The sequence below is a fragment of the Panthera uncia genome, chromosome F1, assembly GCF_023721935.1.
Source record: "Panthera uncia isolate 11264 chromosome F1, Puncia_PCG_1.0, whole genome shotgun sequence".
Lineage (NCBI taxonomy): Eukaryota > Metazoa > Chordata > Mammalia > Carnivora > Felidae > Panthera > Panthera uncia.
Window position 1 is genome coordinate 21525779 of NC_064813.1, and position 20863 is coordinate 21546641.

At 35.5% G+C, this 20863-nt stretch overlaps 2 protein-coding genes across 4 annotated transcripts in view; one reads left to right on the forward strand and one right to left on the reverse strand.

The window, feature by feature from the left end:
- Positions 1-15527, forward strand: part of TPR (translocated promoter region, nuclear basket protein) — a 64493-nt gene extending 48966 nt beyond the window's left edge. The window contains exons 41-52 of one of the 3 annotated variants that reach the window (XM_049634060.1): positions 832-1032; positions 2121-2252; positions 2444-2534; positions 4872-5056; positions 6251-6319; positions 6433-6527; positions 8445-8551; positions 9726-9821; positions 9948-10104; positions 12031-12149; positions 14674-14769; positions 15380-15527. In XM_049634060.1, the coding sequence (XP_049490017.1) occupies positions 832-1032; positions 2121-2252; positions 2444-2534; positions 4872-5056; positions 6251-6319; positions 6433-6527; positions 8445-8551; positions 9726-9821; positions 9948-10104; positions 12031-12149; positions 14674-14769; positions 15380-15435 (1404 nt within the window). In that variant the 3' untranslated portion in view covers positions 15436-15527. The remainder of the gene's footprint in view (positions 1-831; positions 1033-2120; positions 2253-2443; positions 2535-4871; positions 5057-6250; positions 6320-6432; positions 6528-8444; positions 8552-9725; positions 9822-9947; positions 10105-12030; positions 12150-14673; positions 14770-15379) is intronic. The other 2 variants (XM_049634062.1, XM_049634063.1) reach the window with 2 other exon arrangements.
- PRG4 (proteoglycan 4) overlaps positions 15356-20863 on the reverse strand; it is a 16163-nt gene continuing 10655 nt past the window's right edge. The window contains 7 exon segments of the mRNA XM_049634064.1: positions 15356-15732; positions 16488-16613; positions 17075-17272; positions 17741-17897; positions 18176-18312; positions 19143-19220; positions 19897-20863. Coding sequence (XP_049490021.1) covers positions 15635-15732; positions 16488-16613; positions 17075-17272; positions 17741-17897; positions 18176-18312; positions 19143-19220; positions 19897-20863 — 1761 coding nt within the window. The 3' untranslated portion in view covers positions 15356-15634.

Here is a 20863-nt window from a genome sequence, read left to right on the forward strand (position 1 = left end):
TTGGCTGTTGAACACTTGAAATAGAGCTAGTCTGAATTGAGATAGACTTTGAGTATAAAAATCTACATTGGATAATAAAGGACTTAATTATAAATTTTAAAAGGTGGAATATCTACTTAAAAATTCTTAGTTTGATTACATATTGAAATAATATTTTGTATATATTAAGAATATAAACTGATTTCACTTGTTTTCATTTTTTAAATGACTACTAGAAAATTGAAAATTACATGTGTGAATCACATCGTGGATCACATTGTGTTTCTGTTGGACAACACTGATGTACACTATCATGCCGGTTTGCATACACATATATCTGTATGTATGCATTTTTTTGTATTGGAGTATTACTCAATGGGTTTATAATGCTTCTTCTACAAGAAGACGGTAAAGAAACCCGATTTATTTTCTTTAGCATGTATTTCAAATTAATTCTTCTTTTAATAAAAATCACATTTTATTTTATTTTTATTTATTTTTTTAATGTTTATTTATTTTTGAGACAGAGAGAGACAGAGCATGAACGGGGGAGGGTCAGAGAGAGAGGGAGACACAGAATCTGAAGCAGGCTCCAGGCTCTGAGCTGTCCGCCCAGAGCCCGATGCGGGGCTCGAACTCACGGACCGTGAGATCATGACTTGAGCCGAAGTCGGACACTTAACTGACTGAGCCACCCAGGCGCCCCTAAAAATCACGTTTTAAAAACAAAATGCTACTAGTCCACAAGTGTTTTTTTTGTCTTAGATCTACAGTATCTCACTGATAGTTTTAAGTATATTTTACTTTAAAAAAAATTGTTTTTCTTTGTATTTTTTTTTTCACTCTTACAAGGGAGTTACCCAGGGAGATTATACTCCGATGGAAGACAGTGAAGAAACCTCTCAGTCTCTACAAATAGACCTTGGACCCCTTCAGTCAGATCAGCAAACGACAACTTCATCCCAAGATGGTCAAGGCAAAGGAGATGATGTCATTGTAATTGACAGTGACGATGAAGAAGAGGATGATGATGAAAATGATGGAGAACATGAGGTAAATCATCCATTATTTTTAAACTGCTGGATGAAATGCTCCAATCCTTAAGACTGCTAATTCATCAACCAGTAACATCTGCTTCCCTGTCAGTTTAAATAGGTTATTTTGCTTTTTTTATCCCAATAGTTCTGAAATTAACATTTTATAATGGAATTGAGCATAGAACAAGTGATGAAAAGTCCATCTTTTTTTTTAATTGCTAAGCCCTTTTAGGATTTGCTAAATTTGTTAAATTAATTGAACTTAGTTTTAAATATTACTGATACTGACAACTAACTGGATTTAATTGTAAGCTCTATCATTTCTGGAGATAAAAAAAGGGTTTTTTTTTCTTGTTTAGTCACATAATTTTTTTCAAAAATAATGGAAGGTTTTTTTGTGTCTTTTGTGTGTGTTTGGTTTTTTGCTAATTGAAGCATATTTTAAGTGAAACCTTATTTTTTATTTTGGGAATTAATCCTTATTGATAACCATTCATTTGAGATTCTTTCATTAATCAAACAGTGGTTTTTAAAGGCTCATAGTTTAGTATAATTCCATCATGTTTTTTCTTCAGTGCCACTTTTTAAATTGAGAATCAAGTGGACCACCTAACACTTTTTGGACATCTCGGAGCTTTGATCTTTGAACTGATCTCATGTCAACAGTTAGGATACAGAACTGATCATTATAGTACTCATTCCAGTAAACCTCACAGTTGTGCTATTTGCTGCCACTGACATAATTCCATATAACTCTCAGGACAACTCCTGTATCCTGATCAATGGTGTATCACTGAAATTTTTTTTTTTTAATGTGTATTTATTTTTGAGAGAAACAGAGACAGAATACAAGGGGGTTAGGGGAAGAGAGAGAGGGAGACACAGAATCGGAAGCAGGCACCAGGCTCTGAGCTGTCAGCATAGAGCCCGACGCGGAGCTCAAATTCATGAGCTGTGAGATCGTGACCTGAGCCGAATTCAGTCCCTCAACCGACTGAGCCACCCAGGCGCCCCTATTGAAATTTTTAAACACGCCATTAGGATGTGCAGAATATGTGTGCTACATCAAAGATCTTTGTTTTTCCTTGGGAATTTTTCTGCTAGGATTATGAAGAAGATGAGGAAGACGAGGATGATGATGAGGATGACACAGGGATGGGAGATGAGGGTGAAGATAGTAACGAAGGCACTGGTAGCGCAGATGGCAATGATGGATATGAAGCTGATGATGCTGAGGTAAGTGGCTAGAATTAAGAACTTGCTAGAAAAACTGTTTTCCAAGGGTATACAGAGGCCTGTGTTGTCAGAACACTAACACTTCTTAGACCTTTGGATTTGTTTGTTTGTTGTTATTGTGGTTTAGTTTGGTTATGATGTTTTTAAGGTAACTAATATATTTACACTTACTCCTCATATTTTGTTTTTAGGGTGGTGATGGAACTGATCCAGGTACAGAAACAGAAGAAAGTATGGGTGGAGGTGAAAGTAATCAGAGAGCTGCTGATTCTCAGAACAGTGGTGAGACTTTTTTTAAGAAGACCTTTTTTAATTGAATATTTCTGGTAATATCTTCTAAACGAGGATAGCATTTGATTATCATGTAAGGAATGAAACTTGGTTAGTAAATTAGCAAGCAAGAGATTAGCTTATTCTAGGTTTGTTATTCTCTCATGTAAAGTCCACTATATTTATCACTAAAGTCATTATACTGTCTTTGCTGCCACATCAGACTTTTGTAAGATTCAAACATTCCGAAGTCTGTAAAGTATTGTAAATGTAACGTGTTGCTGCTGTTTTTATTAAGTGGAAAAACTTCAGTCAGGGGCCTCTAACAGTGGTAATAGCAGTTCATAGCCAGAAGAGGTCATCTAAATCAAGCTGTACATTTAGGATTTGTGGGTGTTGGAGCTTTGCAATGTTTACTGGTTTTCCGTTGAATAAAAGATACTGTGGTCATCGTAACATGCTTTTTGTTAAATGTTTGAGAGGATGAGTCCAGACCTCACTGAAATGTTGTAGGTATTAAAGGATTCTGGAAATCATAGAAAAATTTATTTTAGAACATTTTTAAATGTGTTTTAAAGAATTGGTGATCATCTGGTCTAATATCCTGGTTTTATAAATAATACTGAGCCAAAATCATAAAGGGTAATGTAATAAAGCCTTATATATGTGGACTATTGGGAAAACTGTGTCTGAATTTCTGTATAAACCTGCACATTTAAAAATGCAAGGTATGGGGCTTGTGGGTGGCTTGGTGGGTTAAATGTCCAACTCTTGACTTTGGCCCAGGTCATGATCTTGCAGTTTGTGAGTTCAAGCCCCACGTCGGCTCTGTGCCGATAGTGCGGAGCCTGCTTGGGATTCGCTCTTTCCCTACCTTTCTCTCCCTTACTTTCTCTCTCTCTTTCAAAATGAATAAATGAACTTAAAAAATAAATGCATGGTATGTGCTCATGTGAATTAAGATAAAGCAAGGGCATAGGCAACCTTTCAGCTTTTAAATTTTTTAGGAAAAAAATAAACTAATGAATATTAAACCATATACTAAAACATAGTATTACTTTTTAAGGGGCATAAGGAGAGAGATTAATGATAATTTGGGGTCATAATTTACATTTTATAAAACATTTCATAGATTTAAGAAACATCTTATGTGTCACATAGTTGGGATACAGGAAGAAATATGTTTTGCCCTTTTAAGTATTATCACTGAAAGTTAAGTCTTTTCAGGGCCAATGTTGGTAGCCATTTTTTTTCTAGATACAAAGCATATAATAGATGTTCATTGAATACTTACTGGAGACTTTTCTTTTTTACAATCAAACAAAAATAGGCCTAGTGATCTGGATAAAATTAAGTTAGTGGATGTATTTGGTATGTTGCCAAAAAGTTACAAAAAGAATGCTTTTCCTGAGCAACTGTACTTAATATTAAATTGAACAATGCCAAGGTTAAGGATGCCAAACCCCCTGTATAGTCAAATATTCAAGTATAACTTCTGACCCCCCGCAAAATTTGACTACTAATGGCTAACTGTTGACCTAGAAGCCTTAGTGATATCATAAAACAATTAACATGTTTTTATATATTGTATCATATACTGTATTCTTTTAATAAAGTAAGCTAGAGAAAAGAAAACATTATTAAGACAATCATGAGGAGAAAATATAATTATTGTACTGCACTGTAAAAAATCTGCGTATATGGACCTGTGCAGTTCAAACCCGTGTTGTTCAATAGTCAACTATATTCTTACAATGAGCTTATCAGTTTAGGTACCAATTAAGAATCTGAGAGGGGCACCTGGCTGGCTCAGGACATGCAGTCGGTAGAACATGCAGCTCTTGATCTCGGGGTTGTGAGTTTGAGCCCCACATTGGGCATAGAGATTACTTAAAAAAGAAGAGGAAAAAAAAAAGATCACATAGCTATTAAATGTTATAGCTAGAATCTGATTCCAGACCTCAGACTTTTAAAACTGCTAAATTCTGTGATAGCCTATTTACTTTCCCAGTGGGAAACAGCTTCTGTTGTTTTTACCATGTATGTAGAAGACCTAGACATCTGAAGATCAAGACATTGAAATTACAAGTTTAAGAAACCGAAAATACAGAAGTATTTTTTAGCTGGTTCCATTAACGGACCAGAGAAATAGACTCAGAGAGGTTAAGGGACTTGCCTAAGGCTGCACAGCTGATAATTGCACTCCCATTGTCCACACCTCACTGCTTTCCTTCTGAAAGTATTAGTGAGGTGAACATTCCTAGTGGCAAAATTTATACTTCTAGGGGATTGTCCAAATTATTCTGTGATAAATTTAATAGTTCAAAATAAGCTTCTCTTTTCCTCTAGGTGAAGGCAATGCAGGTACTGCGGAGCCATCTTTTTCCCAGGACATTTCTAGAGAACAACAGCCATCATCAGCATCTGAAAGACAGACTCCTCGAGCACCTCAGTCTCCGAGACGCCCTCCACACCCTCTGCCCCCACGCCTGACCATTCATGCTCCACCTCAAGAATTGGGACCACCAGTTCAGGTATTAAAAGTACTGGTCAATCTGAAAAATAAACTAAAAATCTTGGCTTTATCTCTCCTCCTTTCTGTTAGATACAATTTTTTCCAGAAGTTAAATGAACTTTTTAACGTTTTAGCATATTTTTATAAAGTTTTTTGAACTGAAACTAATCTCTTACTTCTTTTCCTTAAAATATGGCAGTAATTTACTTCATAAGTGAAGCAAGTTTTAGAAAGGCAAGGCTTACTAAAAGTTGTGTATAAATTGAAATGGTTACAGTCATAACAAATAAAGGTCTGGTCACTTTTTCTAAAGGTTAAAAAAAGGAAAAGGGTTTCTGGGATTTTAATTAAAGTAAATTTTATTTTAGCAGTAGACCACCATGTATTTTGAAGGTTTCCTTTTCTATGGTGCGCATGTTTTTTCTTCAAAAGGAAATTGCTATTCTGCTTAACAGAACATTTTTTTTCTCTCCTTTTGTTTCATTCATACGTACTAATTTTCATTTTCCTAATTAATGAAAGCGTTCATGACCCTTTAGCATGTAGCACTCTTTGTAATAGGGTTGAACATCTCTTAATCAGAAACTTACAGAAACAGCAGGAAAACTACAAAGGCTGTTACTAATCTAGCTTGACTCTTACCCTGCATTATAGTGTACTGAAAACTGTCAGGTGTAGATTCTTCTAAAATACCACAGATGAAGATAACCTCATTAGGTAAAAATATAGCGTTAATGGATTGTGTATGGATCCTGCAATATATACCAAATCTACCAATTCAGAATTGCCTAAATTGGGCAACAGTTTATGTGAATACCATATTGCTGTTTGAGCTACAAAGAATAATTAAGCTTTAAGATCCAAAGGCATATTCCCTAATGTCTTAAATTAAGGAAATAGTAAATTAGCTACATACAAATAAAATAGGATCAGAGATTGGTTTTAAATATTGGTTAATATTTTGTCTTTTGGTTAATAAAGTATTTGTTGGTCAATATTACAGTCTGTACATTTAAAAATTTATCGCTATTTAAAACTGATTTCTTCAGTGCAAATATAAGCAATTTTTCCTGAAAAGATACCCTGATGGTTACATTATATGCTAACATTTCAGTGCTGTTATGATCAGTGTAGTAAGCTGTATCTATTGGTATTTGGTTCTTGTTTCATTGCCTGATTCCTTAAAACAAATGTAATTCCCTTCTTGACACAGAGAATTCAGATGACTCGGAGGCAGTCTGTAGGACGTGGGCTTCAGTTGACTCCGGGAATAGGTGGCATGGTAACTATCTACCCATTATGTGAAAGTGACTCATTTGTTCAGCACATACTTACGTAGTCCATACATGTGTTTCTGTCGTGCCTGTTGATTCCCATTTTCTGCCTTCATTTCAGCAGCAGCACTTTTTTGATGATGAGGACAGAACAGTTCCCAGTACTCCAACTCTTGTGGTACCACATCGCACTGATGGATTTGCTGAAGCAATTCAGTAAGTTAATGAACGAGAAACATATTTTGTAACTAATCATATTCTTCCTTTTTCCCTGTCAGTTTGTTTATATTTGAGTGATTCATTACTTATTGAGTCTTCTAATTGTGTCCTGAACACTGGGGTAGGAGGGCTGAGGATGTAGTGTTGGGGAAAATGATATAAAGGTGAATGAAATATAGTTGCTTCCATTAGGAATTTGAAATTTAAAGGCATTATAACAGTGGTTAAGAACACAGCCTCTGGAGTCAGAATGCCTGGGTTTGAAACTTAGCTGTACTGCTTGCCAGCTGTGTCAGGTTATTTAGGTTCTCTATTCTATTCTCTATTCTCATTTTACTAATGGGCATAATACGGTAGTTAGTACCATAGAAGTTGTGGGAATTAAATGAACTGATTTATACTAACATGGTTAGAATATTACCTGGTATGTAGTAAATGCCTTGCAGATGTTGATGAAAGTGTTGGTAATGGCAGTGATCGTGAAGGATGGCATTATTTCAAAAGCCAAGCATATGAGGAAACTAATTGTCACCTACTCAGTCTAGGAGAATAAAAGGATAAGCAATAGGCTTTTTAATACAAAGAAGTTAGGGGAAAAGAATATGAGACTTAATGGGGACAACACTGAATTGAGTCTTGGAAAAGAATTACCTACCACTTTTGAGCATTTCCATGAATCTGTTTATTTAATCTTTATAGCTATGAGCCTAGACACCATTATTGTTGCTGTTTTACATATAAGGAAGCACAGAGATATTAACAGACAGCAAGAAAATGGCAGTTTATTATTTCGAACCAGTCATTCTGGCTCTAGAACCTGTGTTAACTTGGGCCAAACCACTTCTCTTAAAGGATAAAAAAGCTTTCCATGTGAAAGTACTCGTTTAATTGTAGCTAAAGTATTAGGTGCATAATAGGATGTACTTGAATACCAGAATGAAAAAGTTCCAGAGACTTGGGAAAATATATGCCCATATAATATATGCCCATCAAAGCCTATTTTAAACTTGCTCAATTAACCATAACTCATCTTGGTTAACACACTTTTCCAAGCCAACTGATCAGTGTCTGCCCTTCCCTTCTGGAAGTCAGCCTATCAGAAAGAGACTCCAGTAAGCTGGTTCTGAGTGACAGCCAGTCAGCAGATTCTTGCATAGGTCAGAATGCAAGGTTCTAATAATTTTATGAAGATAAGTTTAACAATCCACCTGAAGGAGAACATCCTTAACTAAAGCAATAGTGTTGACATGGAAAAGAAAATAGATTTAAGAGTAACACAGAGGAATAATCCATAAACATTAGTGGCTGGCTAGTGAAAGAAGGTGGAAGGGTAGGGTGAGGCGTGGGCAAAGAGATAATGCTGTTGTATACCCTGGATTATGGGCAGGCAGATGGATGATAATGTTATTACGACAAGGGGAAGACAAGTTTCTAGCCATCTAACAGGGTCTAGACTTTTTCTAGACCTTGGGAGCCGTGTGATGAGCTCTTTCGGAGAGGAAGTGGGCTAGAGCTGACTTATCTATGACTCAACAGTGAAAACCAAGACAAGACTTTGTCTCATGACTTCATTCTAACTCTTTTTTGGTACTTCTCATTTTAGATTTGTGTTGTTTTCAGTGTATCTACGTGGAGATAGAGATCCAGTAGATTCAGGAAATGTGAGGCATAGTTCAGGAGAGCTGAAAGTTACCGATAAATTAAATATATATAAATCACATGTAATCTTACTACTAAATTTATTGACAACTGATATTTTGAAAATATTTTTATAAGGATTTCTGTAATCAATTTTATTTCTAATCTGTTTTCTTCCTACTTTGTGCTTATTCTTCCTTCTATATTGTTTCCCATCATTGTGATTTAAACAAAGTAACTTTAAATTTTATCTTAAATTCATTTTTGTCTATTTAGCTCCCCACAGGTTGCTGGTGTTCCTAGATTCCGGTTTGGGCCACCTGAAGATATGCCACAGACAAGTTCAAGTCACTCTGATCTTGGCCAGCTTGCTTCTCAAGGAGGTAAATAGATAAATAAATGCTTAGATCACCTGGATTTGCACGTATTCAAGTAATAAGCTATTCTGATGTGATTTTTTTTAAGTGAGCAAATACAAACTTTTTTTAAAAATTGATATCTAAGTAATTCCTCTGCAGATTTTTGGGAAAAGCTGTATTTACTACTTGTTAAACATTGCCTTACATCTAAATCTTACCTTTCCAACAAAGTTCTCAGATCTTTGAGCATAAGGACCAGATTTTACATTTTTATTTCTTCTGGCTCCTATATGTCATACGTGTACAAACTATTCAGGAATATTTGTTGAACATAGGTACAATGAGCCATTTTAAAGTTGTTGGAAGGAATGCAGCATGTTTTATGTTTAGTTTGGTACTTTACATTTCTAGTTAAAGGTATAAAATTAATTAGATATTGTCTACTGACATTGAAAGTAAGAAAGATAAAATGTGTAAAATATGTGGCATAAAATGACTCCTAAGTTAAGTAATACTAGTTGGCTGTTAAACATGAATTATGCTTTTTGTGGAATTAATTACCTTTTAATCCTCAGTCGGCATCCATATAACCAACTATATTTGTGGGAAGCTGTATGGCATTTTGTAAGTGAATAAGGAAAGCATACTACTTTTATAAGCCCAAAATAAAGGATTAATCTACAACCCTCATATAAGCCGTATACTGTATCTTTTATATAAATTCAAATCTTATATGATTTTTTATTTTATAGGACAATTCCTAGGCTTGGAAGTCAGGTCTAGGCTTAAATTGGAATGCTACCACCTACTAGTTTTGCAACTTGGGGAAAGTTGATTAGCCTCCTTGAAATTCAGTTTCTTTAACAAAAAGGGGAAGAGTCATATCTTGTAGTTTTGGTGAGTAGATTCTAACATAGGACCTGATTTAGTTGGGTATTCCATAAAGTTAGCTTATATGAAATCACAGGACTAGCATCTTAGGTACTTTTTTAAAGGCTTCTGAGTGTCTGTGAACTTAAAGGATATGTTTCGATTACATTTACATTTTGAGAGACTGATTTTTGCCTGATGTGCAAAATAAGTGGGCTACAGCAAACTTGTGTGTCTCCACTGATTCATTTTTTTTCTTTCAGATACCTAGCATATTGACAGTTTTATGTTCTTTCAATCATTCATTAATATTTAGAATTGTCTTTAGGTTTAGGAATGTATGAAACACCCCTCTTCCTAGCTCATGAAGAAGAGTCAGGTGGCCGAAGTGTTCCCACCACACCTCTACAAGTGGCAGCCCCTGGTAAGTATCACAGGCAGATTGGTAGATTACGTGCATTCTTGGTAAAAGGGGAACCTGTGAGACATCTTCTGGCTAAAGATTTGGTAAGCCACCAAGTTAAAGTTGTCGTTTCTTTTCATTTTAAAGTGACCGTATTTACTGAGAGTACCACCTCTGATGCTTCAGAGCACGCCTCTCAGTCGGTTCCAATGGTGACAACGTCCACTGGTACTTTATCCACAACAAATGAAACAGCAACAGGTGATGATGGAGATGAAGTATTTGTGGAGGCAGAATCTGAAGGGTAAAGGTTTACTTTATAATTTTTGCTTGCTTTAGACTTTTACACTTGTTTTCCTTTAGCCAGGAAACAGTGGGTTTGGCTATATTTTCAGTAGCATCCCATTACAAAAATAAACCAAGCTATACATTTTGGAAGACTGATTTTTTCATATAGTAATATATTTTAGGACTTGGATGTTACTGCAGCAGACAAGTAATTTTTAAAATGTTTATCTCCCTGAAAATTACATGATGTATTCTAGAACAGTCTTTTCTTTAAAGTCACTGGTACCCTTGCATTAATGTAGCTGCTTGAACTTTTCTCTAAGTAAGAAGTCTTTCTGTGAAAATTTGGAAATGACTCACTTTCCATTTTGTAGTGGGCTCTTAAGTGAACCTCATTTATTCATTCTTTATGTGCATTTAGAACTTGATGTCTGAAATAGTGACTTCTTAAAAATTAGAAACTTCTAGTAGTTTTTAAGACCTGACAACATTTTTTTAATACATCAGTTATAAACAAAGTTTAACAAAAGTATTTCATGACACATCATCTGTATTTTTTAAGTCAAGGGAGTAGAGTAATTTATTTAAAAAAAATTTTTTAACGTTTATTTGAGGGAGAGAGTGTGAGCGGGAGATGGGCAGAGAGAGAAGAGATGGAGACATAGAATCCAAAGCAGGCTCTAGGCTCTGAGCTGTCAGAGCTCAATGCGGGGCTGAACTCAAGAACCATGAGATCATGAGCTGAGCTGAAATTGGACACTTAATCAACTGAACCACCCAGGCACCCCAGAGGGAGTAGAGTAATTTAATGCAAAGAAGCACTAGACCATGGTCTTGGAAAAGTTTTAACTTTCAAGGCAGAACCTAATTCTTTATAAAATAAAAAAGTTGAACTACTTCATAGAAGCATAGCTAGAACTAGCACCCAGATTTCCTAGGTAGAGCTCAAAGATTGTGTTTTATTTAGCAGTATTTTCTTAGCATAACTATAGGCCACTTCTAGCATATGAGAGAAAAAGCAGACTTACTATAATTCTGTAACACAGTGCTGCTAATTTTGAGGTTATACACCCTGCTGGGAATACTAGCTGTCATTAATTTCATACCATGTATACAAGTTGCTTTATATATGTTGTTTCTGACCCACACAAAATCTCTACAAAGTATTATCTCCAATTTACAATGAGGAAGCCCAGACTCAGAGCATGCTAAAATAACTTGCTTAGGCCACTGGTAACTGGCTTAGACTGGATTTGACCCTTGACTTCAGCCCCATGCACTTTACACTTCATTAGCACTTCTCAACTTCAACACATAGTTATGAAAGACATCTTTCAGATACATTATTACTAATGACTGTACTAAAATTTGCAGATGATAATACTGGAGCAGATTCAAAGTGCTTTTGGATTGTTACCTCCCTTCCTTGCATTTTGATGTGCTTTTCTGAGTGGAAGAGAGAGTGGTGAAGTTATAGCCATTGAGCCAGGAAATCACATACCCACAGCATGTCTCATCTGGGCTAGAGCCCCTGGTGAATTAGTTGTTTATAGTTGTGACTTGTAAATTATTTTAGTGCTCTGCTTTCCTAGAAAGTTGTTTTGAGATTTCAAGATCTCAGTAATATCTCTTATGAATGTCAAGAATGTGCACATCCTTTGTCAAAGAAAAAAACGACAAAGAAAGGAAGCAGAAACTAAAATTGGAACATGTCCTGGTGAGAGAGGAATAAGGAAAAAGCAACTTGAGCTCTCTTTTCCCCTGCCCCCTTAAAAAAAAAAAAATAAACCATTATCAATGTCAGAGTCTACAATCTTGAGTTAGGGGGAACTTGGGGTTATTTAAGTGATAAACTATATCAAAAAGAGGTTGGGAACAATTTTGGATACCTCAAAGACCAGCTTGTATTTTCCTCCAATCAATTTTTATTTTCCTTTCTTAGTATTAGTTCAGAAGCAGGCCTAGAAATTGATAGCCAGCAGGAAGAAGAACCTGTTCAGGCATCTGATGAGTCAGATCTTCCTTCCACCAGTCAGGATCCTCCTTCCAGTTCTTCTGTAGGTAAGTCCTGCTCTTGAATACAGCACAACTTCGATACATCAAGCTTGTTTGCAAAAGACAAATTTATCGGTAACAAATTGATAATTCTCTTTTTTCCCTGAGTTTAAAATGCCTTATTTAAAATGGAAATTGTATTTCATTAAAGGAGACATCAGGTATATTAAAGACGTGGTTGTCCTGGAGGTGCAGCAGGGCTGTGAGGGATTGGTCACTGGGAAGGAAGCTAGGGAGCAATACTTCACATCTCCTGCCTCTTGAAAACAAAGCAGCTTCATGTTATTTGTTCTACATTTGGGGGTTCTGACATGAGATTGGATTTGAAGAGTTGAAGGGTAGGAGGTCTGTTGCTCAAAAAATATTTGAAATTTACTGATGTAAATAATTTCAAAGTTTGGCTTTCTTTTCAAGTACATGACATTAACTTTGAAAAAGGCTATTTTATGTATCTTTCCTACAATAAAAACTATTTATCTGGTATTCTTAAAAAAGTAATTAACATTTATTGAACACTTACTATGTATCAGACCATGTTTAAGCCCTTTACATATATTTATTTAATTCTCACATGAAACCAACATGGTAATCACTCATACGGAAACTGAGGCACAGAAATGTTGAATAACTTTGCCATAGTACATAGCTAATAAATAATGGGCAAGCCAGGATGCAAACTCAAGAAGTTTGGCTTCAGGGACTCCACTTTTAAAATAATACGCTGTACTAACTTATCTGTCTTACAGTTTTTAGGTACGGAATTACTTTTATTATTGAAGAAATATAGTACCCATCATCCACTCTGATTATTTTTATTTTGAATTGTTTATAGCAGTAATTCTCAAATTCTGCCATGGAACCTTCATGTTCTGTGGAAGATCTGCTCAGTTATTACTTTTTTCAGTCATGGGACTTTACTATCTCAAGATCTTTTTTGCCTATCAGCTGCTTTTCTCTGACACATCAACCGATGAGCCAACATCCCAAGGCTCAGATCCCTTTTAACAGCTAGTAACTTTAAATGCCTGCACGTTTATTTTATTATGAAGTATGGATGGTCATAATTAATCTTGTAGTCAAATTAGAAATGTATATAAACTATATAACTCAATGCATTACAGTCAACAGGGCTCAAGTATCATAATTATCAGAACTATTAATAATAGAATTACTGAAGTGCTCTTTCTCCAATTATATTCTAATGTCCCATGAGAATTCTTTTCAACTGTAGAATGGGCACTAGTTATATCTTACCAGGGCTTGCATAAGAAGATAGGGTTTTTGTTCCCTTATATAGTATACTATGAAATTAGGATGTCTGCATTTTTTGGTAATATAAAACACTAAGCCGCCTCATCTGAGCAGTTGTTCATTTGGTCAGTAAATATTTCAGTGCCCACCATGTGCCAGGCAAAAGAAAGCATTACTAGGAAAATGACATTTCAGTAAAGACCTGGAAAGGGTAAGGTAGAAAAGCTGTGCAGTTTTGAGGAAAAAGAGTGTTCCAGGTGAGAGATCTAGCAGATGCAGAGTCCCTAAGACAGCAGTGTGGTATATTCAAGGTCAGCCAGGAGGCCAGTGTGGTTAGAGCACAGGAAGACCAGAGAGGCACCGGGGGAGAGGCCCAGTAGATCATAATTGCTTTGGCTTTCATGGATTTAGGAAGCTTTTATTTTTTTTTAAGTTCGTTTATTTATTTTGAGAGAGTGTGTGTGTGTACGCACATAAGTGGGGGAGGGGCAGAGGGAGAGGGAGAATCCCAAGCAGGCTCTGTGCTGTCAGTGTGCAGCCCAACATGGGGCTCAATCTCACAAATCGTGAGATGACCTGAGGTGAGATCAAGAGTCAGATGCTTAACCTGTCTGAGCCACCCGGGTGCCCTGGATTTAGGAAGCTTTTTTAGAGGGCTTCAAACAGAGTAGTAATAAGGACTTAACAGTATCAGTTTCGCTGCTGTGTAAATAAGAGATTTGAAAACGTGTAATGGGCAGAAAGAAGGAGAAAGTTTGGAGGATATCGTACTGATTCAGGGTTAAGACAGTGATGTTTAGACAGGCTGGTAGAGTTTAATTTGTGAGAAGAGGTCAGATCTGGGGATAAATTTGAGCTGGCAAGATTTGCTAATGATTGGATTTGGCATGTCTGGAAACGAGAGGATTCAGATAATGATCACATTATAGCGTAGGGGACTGTTATTTCCTGAGGGAGGTGATATGTGGTATTTTATTGTAGTCCTCACCTTCTAGCACAGTGATACCTGGATAGGCACCAAGTGAATATTTATCAAATGAGTGGAGTGAATGAATGAAAAACCTCAAGCACTCTTTTTAATAAGGAAATTTTTTTTTACATTTTACTCTTTTGTTTGTTAAATGTCCCTTGTTAAAAATGAAACAACTTTTAAATACTGAAACAAATGGACACCTCTGCATTTATCCATGCATTTAGTAACTAGATTTTGTCATTGTAAATGCTTTTCTTATTTTTTAACCTGCTTTCTTATATTTTAATGTGTTTTTTTTTTCCTTAGATACTAGCAGTAGTCAACCAAAGCCTTTCAGACGAGTAAGACTTCAGACAACATTGAGACAAGGTGTCCGTGGTCGTCAGTTTAACAGACAGAGAGGTAAATTTCTGACATATTGATTACATGATAGGATGTATGATAGTAATACACGGAACAAGTTTTCTAATCCTTAAACTTCCAACTGTATCTAGGTTTTTTTAATGTTCAAGGGTTGATTAAATTATTACACATTGAGTATGTGATGTTTACTAACCTGTAAGCTTCTTGCAGAAAGATTTGTAACTATAGGTATATAATGAATATGTACTTAGAATTCATATTTATTCATTTCTTCCTTGAATTAAAAGTAAAGATTTTGAGAAGCTGAAGTGTTCTAGTACTAGATAGTCATTTGTTACATCTCTGCCTATTGTTATACTTCTTACACTACAGAATAAAGCTTTGTGACTTTGTTTAGTTAAAAAAATTAAAATTTTTAATATGTCTTCTACGGTAAACATTAAAGATTGTATTCATGTCATGAAAATAATAATCTAATTGTACTAATTTTCACTGAAGATGTCAAATGTCTAACACAGTTTTATATTTATATACCTAGATATTTGATATTGAAAACAATTTTTATAATGACCTAGGGTAAGTGAATACTCCAGTTTTGAGCTAACTTCTTAAAAGATGCATTCAGTTTGGTTATTTTTTTCTCTTATAGGTGTGAGCCATGCAATGGGAGGGAGAGGAGGAATAAATAGAGGAAATATTAATTAAATATCCTGTAAACTGTAATAATTGTGAATAAGATTGTCCAAGCCTGTTTTAGTGTAATGGTTGTCAAGATTAAAAACCTTTTTGTATTTAAATCGGTATGCTTCTCTCAACATTCTTTATTAATAAAATGTGTTTCAGTGTCAAAATTTTTCATTTTTTTCTTCATTTTAATTAGTTGATTCTTCCTTTGCCCATGTGTCTAAGGACAGTTGTACCAGACATTGGACAAGGTCCGCCCAGAACGAGTAGTAATGACTCTTGCTGTTCTACTTGGTTCATCGATGTTATAGTATTGATCTAAATAAAAGAGAAATCCTTTTTTAATTTAAAAGAAAACAAAACACCTGAACTAAAAATAGGGTTTTTTTTTTTTATTATTACACTCAAAGATAGTGTTTGTCAATTTAATATCAGAAATGTTTAGATTAATTAATTTGAATTTACAAAAAGAAAATTGCTTTCCCATACTGACCTTTCACCATCTTTCCATAAAATTAGGTTCATCTCTCCTTTTTCACGGTAAGAATTTGAGAAAAACTAAGTCTAAAAAATTATTCACTTGTTTTATCCTTCAAAAATATTTTTGACATTTATATAGGTAGAATAACTTAGATTTCTGAATTTTTCTAAGAAAAGTGCCCCAGGTAATATAATTGAATTAATAAAGGTAGTTTCTCAACTTCTTTGTGATCTTCATGACTGTGTAGTGATGCAAATCAGTAATATTTTGTGGCACAAGACCTCCTATAAATGCCACAGGCAGTAGAAGTAAAATACTGTTTTTAGTAGCAGTTTTACTCAAGTAATATGTTTTATTATACTAGGCTTTAATCTCATGAAGGATAGTACAGAATTGAATTGTAGCACATTCAGTTCAATTGAAAATAAAGTGAAAATCTAAACTTTCTCTTTTTCAGAGCAATTAGAATAAGTATAGTTTAACTTCTTATCTTTAGTCACCATTGAACACTCGTGGTTTTGCTTTAATTCTATTATTTCAGAGATTAGAGCACATCTGTAAGAACCTATGAAGATTTTACTTAATAGCTTACCTTTAGAAAAGGCATAATAATCATAGCCATCAGGTTTTCTGGTGTTGGGCAGTGCTATAGCTGAAGTAACCACATTTGGAAATCCTCTCCAGTATAAACTCATTTTAACTTCATTATGGAGGAAACCTGTAGATTTAAAGATATCAGACTGAAAAGCAATGTACTATAGGAAAGAGCAGCCATTAGGCAGAGCTGGGTTTGAATCGCAGTTTGGTGACTTAGTAGCATTACTTTGGGCGAGTTATTTAACTTAAGTGCCTTAGTTTTTGCTCTCTCTGACATGGTACAAATACCTACCTTACAGGACTCTTCTGAGGTTTACAGATTTGTATGTAATGTTCTTGGTAAGAGGTACCTGATAAGTGGTATTAATTACAATGAACAAACCTGAATAAACATTTCTTTACTCACACACACAAAGAAAGTATTGATCTGGTCCTCCACTGAGTTGGATTGATGTTTTACATCAATACGCTTTAAATTATTAGAGCTATTTAGTCACTGCATTCAATAAGCTTCATTCTGTAAGAAACTGTATTAACATCTATTTCATGTGCAAGAATTTTTAACACAGTGAGAAACATTACCTTTGTCTTGATAAGAGACTCTGATGGGTGAATAGCGAATTCTGATGGTGTGTGTTTGAGAAGGTCCTATGGCGCGTTCAAAGCGACGTCTCCTAACCTGTGTTGTTTCTCCATACACTGAATAATTGATAGCAGGCCTTCTACCAGTGCACTTTCTGACAGGTTCCTGTTTATAAATATACTGCTGAATGCCACCACCTATTATGTATTAGAAAATCATATATAATAATGAAAATTAAGCTTAATCCTCCAAAAAGGTGGAAAAGAGCTTTTACAAGATAGAGGAAATGATCAAGGTCTTTCATAAAGTATGTCCTGACATTAATGACCATTAGTCCAAGGGTATTATAAAATAATTACTGAGTCCTGAAATCCTTCCTGAATGAACAAAACCAACAAATTGTATATTTGTATATTTAACTTTGTTTGAAAGTAAATGATGACACTTACATTAAGGACCTGAACATTCAAATGAAATTGTAATTTGTATGCTGAGAGCTCTAAATACTCTTTCCTGTCCTCAGTTTTTTCATTGAAAATATCTGATTCCAGCCATTAAAGATCTTTTGACAGTAAACCCAGTAATAAATGAAAATATTGAATAAAATTTCCCAGACAAATCAACTCTTAAAAGTTTTGTAATCTTGTCAATTATGTAACACATACCTCTCTTGAAAAAATACACAGATTCAGGTCTTTCCTTGTATTTAGCTATGGAGAGAGCTGCCACTATTTTTCCATTTAGTCCTCCAAATCCTTTTACAATTTGTTTGGGATACCCTGCATCTTTTATGTCATTGGTGAAACGCCAGTACTGAGAATCCTGATAATTCAACAGAGGAAATGATGTTAACAGCTTCGGAATAAAAAGGTTAGGGATTCATTCTTAGACTTAAATATAGGGAGAAAGTTTTAACTTCATTAAGTGAATAAATTAGCTTGTAATGTTACCAAGTTGTTAACTTTTCAGATTAAATTTTGATGATAGAATAGCTTAATAAAATATGGAGACCCTTCTGAAGTAGAGGTTAAGCTGATTTATGCTGTTATAATAAAGAATAGCTTGTTGCTGATTTCTCTGAAAAAAGATATTTTTCTTACCTTAAAGAAGAAAGTTTTTCCTTCACAGTTGCACCTAGTAAAAACAGTATCAACGGGGGAGGGAATACCCCAAACTTCAGTAATTTTACGAGCTGGAGATGGTGGACTGAATGGACTTAGCATCCAGAAATAATGACCTAAAATTGAAAGTGATCTATCAGCCTATAAGCTGAATGAATCCCAATAAAGAAATCAAAATGAAAAAAATTTAGTTTATCGTAAGAACAGATTGAATAAATAAGCATTACATGACAAGTTTAGTCAATACCATGAGGACTAGTATAGTTAGTATTTGAACATTTCTGAGTAGAGATTTCTCAAGTCTGAAGTTCAAGCCTTTGAAATATTTTAATTTTCCAGTTTCCCTAGAAACTTCTGGCTTTGTGACTTAACAGAAAGTTACTTCTCTCTCCATTTCTTTACCTTTTATAACCAAGGAGTTATAATTCAATGACTGCCAAAATCTCTTTAGCCTCTACTGTGCTAGTCTATGATTTGTTTCTGGTCAGATTTAATTAAAATATAAGAGGACTGGACCAGCAGAAGGCACAGCAGAGAATTAACAGGAAGTAACTGCTGCTCTGTTACACTCACACACAATGTAGCACTGTAGAAAACATCGCAATCAAGATGTTACTTTCAAATAAAATAGAGCAGGTAATACAAATCCTGATATCATTTCATTTGATACGAAATCAAACTATGAACTACCTTTTCATTCTAATGGAACGAAAAATCTTAGTAGTATCTCTTCAAGTTCTTTGTTTTGTTTGTCTCTCCCAATATGTCCAATTTTGTTAATCTTATGTTTTGGTTATTACTCTCAGGTTCTCATAATACTGTGTGAGGTACGTTCATCAATCAGTTTCCCTCCAGAAAGCTTAACCCAAACTTCCACTTTTCTTTGGTTCTCCCAAATGCCAAGAACAAAATGAAGAGCAGAAAAAGAAATACGTGCATAGCTCACCTCGAAATGCAACTAGTGTTCCATTGCGCAAAGCAGTCAGCCCATCTACTGGCTTACCATTGCATAAATTAGTCTCATCTAAAACAAAAAATTAAGCCAAGATAAAAGAAAATGCGAAAAGTGTTCACATTCTTTTCAAATCCTCCCACAGTGTTGTTTTCCTCTGTTCACCTTTTCCTGAGCCTTTGAAGGGACTAGTGGGAGGTGTGTGTATTTCAAAAATGAAAAAGAAGAGAGAGATTTCATAATTGTTTTACTTAAAAGTGATCATTATTCAAAAAGTAATATATAAAAATAAGTTACGAATTGGAATAGGCCAGGTTACCCATTATCTACATGTATTAGATAATTATAGGATGTTTGATCCCAACACAAAATTCCATTTTTCAGTTCGGATTGCCTCTGAGACTTGGTTTGGTAAAGAATATTGCAGGTTTTTGCTTTGCGTTATACTCTTTTACGGATAGACTTCCACTTAAGTATTTTTGACATTCTATACACTGTGTCTGCATATAGACACAGATGCACTAAGTTCCTAGCACACTAGGTTATTACATGATTTTCCAAAGACCAAATAACCTTACTACAATTACTCCTCTGCTTACCTATGGAGAAGCTGTAAAACTCCACAAGTTAACAAGTTCAGGATTCTAGATAATGTACTTCAATAGAGTGATACTAACTTGGCATTCTGGTCCAAATAAATTTAAGTTAACATCACCAATTTTAAAACAAAGTAACTGATGCTTGTTACCTGAAAGCATGGAGTTGATGGCAATGTCTTGATTGGATCCTCTCACTAAGATATCTGTGCCTGGGATAAATATAGGAGTTAACACAGGGGGCCTGGGGATCGTGTGAGGTTTTTCTCCTGCAGCATCTCCATCCTTATTTGGATTTACTTCAACTATTTCTGAGTTAGGTGTTTGGTTGGGGCTGGTGGTAGTTTGGAGAATGGCTTTTGTGGAAGAGGTGGGGTGTAATTTGGGCACTGTTGATGTAGTCATCCTTGGGGGAGTTGGTGTAGTCTTTGGTTTTCTCCTTTTAGGTATCGTGTTTGGCTTTTTGGTAGAAGTGGGCTTTTTTGGTGCTTTGGTTGGCTTTTGGGATTTAGGAGTTGACACTTTAGGATTAGCTCTGTCTTTTGGTGCAGCTGTGGTTTCTTCAGGTTTATTCATAGTCTCTTCAGATGTAGTTGCCTTTTTTGTTGTAGTCATTACTTTGGGTGCAAGAGTTGTGGCTTGAGGAGTATTTTTGGATGATGTGGCTGATATTACTTGTGTGGTTGTTCTTGTTTTGGAATCAGTGGTCTTTTCTTCTGTCGGAGTTGATGTAGGTACAGCGGCCATAATTCCAGGTGTCATGTGTATGTCTTTTTCTGTTGTTTTGTCTTTAGCTGTTGTAGTGATTTCAGGTGTGGTCACTCCAGGAGCCTTAGTTACAGGTATAACAGGTTCTTTGGGACTGTTTTCAAGAGCCTTTGGTGTGGGTTCTTTGGGAAACTCAGGAGTTGATTCAGCAGGGTTTTTGGGAGTAGTGGGAGGCTCCATGGTGGTTGTAGTAGAGCCCTCTGAGTTGGTTGGAGCAGGTGTCTCAAGAGAAGCTGGAGTGGGCTCCTTGAGAAGTTTGGGGATGGGCTCCTTGGTGGTGGTGGGAGCAGTCTCCTTGGGGACCGTGGGTGCAGGCTCCTTGGGAATGCTGGGAGCAGGTTCTTTGGGGGC